General features: G+C 41.0%; 1 protein-coding gene across 1 annotated transcript in view; it reads left to right on the forward strand.

The window, feature by feature from the left end:
• Positions 1–3,912, forward strand: part of LOC126281797 (modular serine protease-like) — a 183,774-nt gene extending 179,862 nt beyond the window's left edge. The window contains exon 10 of the mRNA XM_049981011.1: positions 3,413–3,912. Coding sequence (XP_049836968.1) covers positions 3,413–3,624 — 212 coding nt within the window. The 3' untranslated portion in view covers positions 3,625–3,912. The remainder of the gene's footprint in view (positions 1–3,412) is intronic.
• Positions 3,913–6,425: the final 2,513 nt, after the last annotated feature.

Genomic DNA, 6,425 nt, shown 5'->3' on the forward strand with positions numbered 1-6,425 from the left:
AGGGAGTTGGCCTCAACAATGATGAGTAGGGGCCAAGGTGATAAAGGTGTGGTGATGGAAGAGAACTGCAAAGATAGTGGTTGGTATCCTTCATGTGAAGGGCTATGTTTTGGACAATAGGTTTGAGGTATTGGTCAACATGGAAAGTCTTTCTGTAGGAGCACAATATCCAGCTAAAATGGAGCATCCAAGACTGTTGAGCTTGTGGATTTTGGGGAGTATGCAGAAGGTTAGTGTGGGAGGTATAATTAAGGTGAGGGGTTTTGAAATGAACCTAATGACTTCATTAGGGATTTGACATTATGTTGGACTTCAGGGATGGGATCACTATGGCAGAATTTGTAGTTGGAGGAGTCAGATGGCACAAGCTTTCTGTCAGGTAGTCACTGTGATTCATAACAACAGTGGTGGAAATTTTGTCTGCAGGAAGGGTTATTAGACCAGAAACTGTTTTTAGGTAGGGACCTGGGGAAGGATGGTAAGTGATGGAAGCCTCTTATACCAATATTTGTACATGTCATGTACCAGAAACACATCTAGCCTCCAAAATTCAAACCCTTTCTATTGTTCAGGGTCATTGATGATATATTCATGATCTGGCCTCAGCACCAAGCAACGCTATCCTCACTTCTCTACAACCAAAACTCTGGCTCTCATGTGCTTCACCTGGTCCTCCTCAACCAACATATCACCTTTCTGGATTTTGACCTCCACCATTCTGATGGTCCAATTAAAGGAAGACATTCAAGCAATTCAGAGGCACACTGCCAGTAGTTTCAAGCAGCATGTAAGTATTATAGACATGCTTCATGAAGTCAAATCCCAGGAGGCAAGTGCTCTTTTTGTGAGGCACTGCTGCTGGATGAGAGCACACAGCTAATATGCTACAACCGTAACTCATTGTATCAACCTGCTTCCTACCATCTGACTTAACAAAGGCATGATATGGGGTGCTACTGCTCTTTCTCTTCTTTCTGTGTCTGTCTCACTTTCAAGAGTCCTCCACCATCAGCTTTTCTGGGCAAATACAGACTGTAATTTCACAGCAAAAATGGAGAGTGTAGTCAATTGTCATGAAATCTCTTATTTTCCTGACCGCATTAACCACCTGTACTTGAGCCCAGTTCACAATATTGGCAGTGTGCCTGATGATGAGTATGGCCCAGGCATTGTGTGCCTTGACCGTATGGTGCCATCTGGTATACTTTTGAAAATTTTTCTGACCCCATTTGGGTGTACAAGTTGCTGACCACATGTTTTGATAGCTCATGCTTAATGTTGTCCAGCTGCAAATGCCTAGCTATTTGCTCCCCCCTATCTGATGCACTTGTTTGTTTACCCCTTTAGCACTGCGACATCTTTGTTTTCTGAGATTTTCATCTTCTTCAGTACCAGTGTGACACTTTAGTCGAAGCTGAATTCCATTCTGATGTGACTGAAAAAGATTCTGAGGTCAGCCTGGATTTCATTTTTAATTTTTCACAGAGCTTCAGATCATCCAGGTAAAGGAGGTGGGATATTTTCTGAGAATTTCTCACTGTTTGATAGCCCAGGTTTGTTTCGTGGGATATGGTTGACAGTGGAATAAAGGTGATGATGAATAGCAATGGGGACAATGAGTCAGCCTGGAAAATGCCTCTATTGATGCTAACTAGACCAGACTTTTCTTTTCTGACAGATAGTTCTGTGTACGAGAGTTCCTGTTGTTGTTGTTGTTGTTGTTGTTGTTGTTGTAGTTACTTAATACATGCTTCCTTGAGCTTAGTGACAGTCTAGCACATTTCCCATACATTGTTTAGCTCCCTTAGTATTCCATTTGGATAACTTGCAAAATTTTGGGTGACATTATTCACATATACACAACACTGTTCTCTAAGATGTTAATTTTTGGAAGTAAGACTCTATGTCCAATATTAAAGTACATTAAGTTAGTATTAATTTCAAAGATTAATCATTGTACCAGTAAGGGGCACTGATTCAATTATTTAAGAATTATTTATTAATAAATTGTGAGAGAAACAAAGCAATGGAAAAGCCAGGATAGAATAACAGTATTAAAAAGATGGATTACTACTCACCACATAGGAAGCACTGAGTGGCAGACAGGTCCAGTGAACAAGATTCATAGTTATTCACTATTGTCATTCATCAGACATAGACAAAACACACACCCATTCACATTTGGAAACACACACATGGGCTCTGTAGGATCTGAATGCTATTACTTGACTGCAACAGCACCTGGGATGCACAGCGGTCTTTGCTAGGGTGAGTAGAAGGGTTACAGAAGAGGCATGGAGTGGAGAGGGCAGGATAGCAAGGTGGAGATTGAGGTAGATGCTAGTGCTGCCCGTGGGGGTGTGCAGTGGTGTGATGGGAATAGGATGATGGAGTGTGGGGATAAGATAGTGGGGTGTTAGTTGCATAATTGGGTGACTGTGCTAAGGGAAAATAGGGGAGAGGAGGGAAGTGCAGAAGGGGAAAGGCCTATGCAGGTCTGCTGGAGAGATAGAAGGCCTATGTAGGTCTGAACGTACTGACAGGTGTAGCACAGGGACTAGCATATGTGGAGGCCAGGGGCGTATGCAAATGGAGGATATATCATAAGGAGGGTTCCACACACACAACTTAGAAAATCTGTTGTGGGAGGAAGAATCCAGATGTGACAGGCTGTAATGCATTCATTGGACTCCAGCACAAGACCTCTTGTCTTTCCCAGGAATGAGAAATATCCTCTCCACTATCCTCCTCACCCCTCCCACAGTGGTGGTTCTCCACCTACCAAACCTACATAGTATCCTTGTGTGAGCCTGTTTCACCCCTGCTTCCAACTCCTTGCTCATATCTGTGCAGTAAATGTAGATGTAAGACATGGTCCATCTCATAACTGCCAGCTCCTGTCCTGTTATGGGAATCTCCTACCCATTAAAGGCAGGCCACCTGACAAAGCAGCCACGTGATCTATCAACTTTGCTGCAACCACCATAGTGTTCCCAGCATGCCCCTGCACACTTCTACAAACAGCACTAGATCTTGCCCCATGCTACCCAGCTTTCCCCGCACATACTCACCACATACCTCCTCTGTGCCCCCCACTGCTCACCTCAGACACTGTGGCAGTCAGGACATAGCACCTGTAAATGACAACTGTCATGTTTGTCTTTGTGTTTTATGCATGTGTGTGTGTTTTGTCTATGTCTGACGAAAGACTTAGTCCAGTAACTAATAATATGTAGCTGTTCTTTTTCAACATGTCTGTCTGGCACTCAATGCTTCCTTTGTTTCATAATTAACAATCTCTCCTTTACAGAAGTTCAGAGAGAGCTAGAGTAAGATGACGTTTTGTTAGGGAAATTTTGATGTTGATGATCTTGTTGTCTACAAGTTAATGAAACTGTTACTTATTTTGCAGGGACAACTGCATGTAGTGGAGACAGTGGGGGAGGGCTCACCTTCATACATGAAATCAATCCCTTATTGCCTTCAAGTAAGCTTTATTTTGTGCAGGGAATTGTTAGTGTAAGTGGAGGTCGCAGTCAACCCAGTGCTTGTAACCTAGAAGACTATGTTGCATTTACAAAAGTATCAGAATTTAGAAGTTTTCTTAAGAAATACAGAGAGTAATAAACTATTAGGTATTCAGTTTTATTTGTAAAGGCTATTGTTTCTTTATGCTATAAAGGAAATTGTAAAAACTAAAGCTCCATAATGAAACAAATCAGATATGTTGTTTTTAATAACTGCATCTTTACAGATAAGTTGTCTAAAAGAAAAATAGATTTAATTTTCAATTTAAGAAGGAATAGTTTCTTTTTTGGTCAAGCTAACTGGTACTTAACATATTTGTTTATTTGTTGAGCTTATGCTGTAACATGAAGCTGGTGAAAAAAATACAATACTTTACATACTTTCTTTAATGTGTGTCCAATAATTGTGTGGAAACAAGCATATAAACTGTCAAGGATGTTAAGTGTATCAGCTGCTGTGCAGTTGCCTGAGACTTGAACCCAGTTAATGTACTTAAGTAGACCTCATGATAGTGTTTAATATCACCATAATAGTTAATTTTTTGTACTAAATGGAATCTTTGTCAATAAATACTAATTGCTGTTTCCAAAAATAATCATTAAATATGAGAGATAAAAATGTAAACAGCTGATCAGAAGCAAAACATTCCAATGAGTGCAGTGAATCTTCATCCACAGTTCTAACAACTCAACAAAAGTGTAGAATCAAACATTTACTTAACATCTACATCTGCTGCAGGGGACATAGTATCTAATGGATGGCTACGTAAGAAACATAGCAAAATCTGTGTAAACTATGTCCAAATAACACTAGATAGCTTAGATCAGAATAACAGTACAGTAGATGACAAATCACTAGCGTACAGTGTATGGCATAAGTCAGGACTAGCTATTTAACTATTATGTGAATGTCACTTTATGTGTTAAATTGTCTTGTCAACTTGCTTAGTGCATTTTTTGTATACTATTGTGCAGATATATAGTACAAAGTTATTCAGAAAGTGACATGTAATTTATCATGGCATCATGAACCACTAACATATCAACACCAGCACTTCACACATCATAGAGCAGGATAGTGTGAAAAGCTAGTGCACTAATGATAGAAATCAGTGCCTGTTACTCTGATGCCAAACAACATTTTTTGGGGAAGAGTACTTAAAAGGTAGGACTTCACTGTTGTGTATGAGATTAAATGTGAGATTGCATAGGGTATAATACCTGGCCACCACAAAGAGAGTCAGTTGTGCACTTAAGATGGCCATGAAACATTTTCACTCCGGTTTCCCTACGTTCATCCTTCCTTTCTTGGAATATCCTTCCACTCACTACCCAGCTGAAGTAATTTTTGGTCCCTTTCTGGGTTTGCTCTTTATATTCCAAATGTTTCTCTGTAAGATGGACCAAATGGGGAAGAACACCTTAAATAAAGACTACTGCATTCAGTGTTAAAGAATATCTGTGCACAACACCTGCCTAGGCTCTTATGTGCACTTGAAAGCCAACACTGCAGCCTATCCAACATGGTGACATCATTATATGCCCTTTTGTCTGAGCCCCCCGCCCCCCTACCCCAAGCCCAACGATATGGGACTCCTCTGCTGACACCTCAGCTACTAGATCTTCATGCTTGCCAAGTAGTAGATGCTGTCCTCTTGGGCGTCACCTCTCCCAGTGACAGTCATTGTGCCAAATAGCCTTTGATGCTGCTGGGAGGCACTCATGGGGAGAGCCCTTGATACTGTTCTGATCCAGTCATCTCATGAGACAGGTATAGAAGTTTCAATGCAGACACTTTCTTTATGTGGGTTACTCCATGGAAAAGTGGACAAGCCAAACTTCTCGAAGCAAAACAATTTTTCCAGTACTTAGTATCTCAATTGATTGGTATACTTTTACTGCAACACAGCCATTATTTTTTGTGGAACATATTGAAGATAGGTTTGGCGAAGTTGAGTCATTGGGAAAAATGCACAATGGATCGCTATTGATTAAAGCCCCCTCTGTTGTGCAGTCTACAGCTCTTCAGACATTTGAACATCTGGGTGGCATACCAGGTTCCATTGCCCCAAACACAACTTTGAATATAGTCCAAGGAATCATCTTCAACAGAGACCTTATGCTCCAAAAGAATGAGGAGCTATGGGCTAATCTCAAGTGGCAAAGTGTCCAATTTTTCTAATGTGTTCAGAAAGGTCCCAAGGATAATCCAATATGTACAGATGCCTCTTAAAGTATGTCCTCCCAGAGAAAGTTAGTCATGGTGTACACCTGTGTTGTGAAACCTGATCTCCTATGACCCATCAGGTGCTTCCATGTTTACACTTCGCTCATATGTCATCCTGCTCCTCAGTAGATACAAAATGTGGCAACTGTGAATGATCACTCCATGAAGGTAATCCTTGTAAATAATTACCTTTATGTCAACTGCATGGAACACCACCCTTCACATTCACTAGTTTGCTCAGTCTTCAATAAAGAAAATAAAATAGTGAAATATAAATATATTGACCACCTGTCATATAATGAGGACTGAAAAAATATGAATGCCCACATACAGTTGACATGCTGACTAATTATGAAAAGTCACAGCCATCACCACTATTACATCTATTTTTTCCAAATCAGTTCTCCCACCATCCTCCTCTCTTGAGGTTCCTGTAGCACCATCTTTGACAATGCCTTTGAGCACCCAACCAGAGAGCAGCTTCCTCCTCCAGCATCTATCAGTGCCAAGACTTCCTCTTGGGACCCATTTCAACACCAGCCAATGGCTCAAGGAACAGCAGTCTGCGGGTATTAGTGTGACCATTCGCTGTACGTTGCCGCACTCATCAAAGATAGGCCTTTGCAATAATCATGGCCACCAGAGGCTGAGAAGGAGAAGAATTGGGAAAA

The sequence above is a fragment of the Schistocerca gregaria genome, chromosome 7, assembly GCF_023897955.1.
Source record: "Schistocerca gregaria isolate iqSchGreg1 chromosome 7, iqSchGreg1.2, whole genome shotgun sequence".
Classification (NCBI taxonomy): domain Eukaryota; kingdom Metazoa; phylum Arthropoda; class Insecta; order Orthoptera; family Acrididae; genus Schistocerca; species Schistocerca gregaria.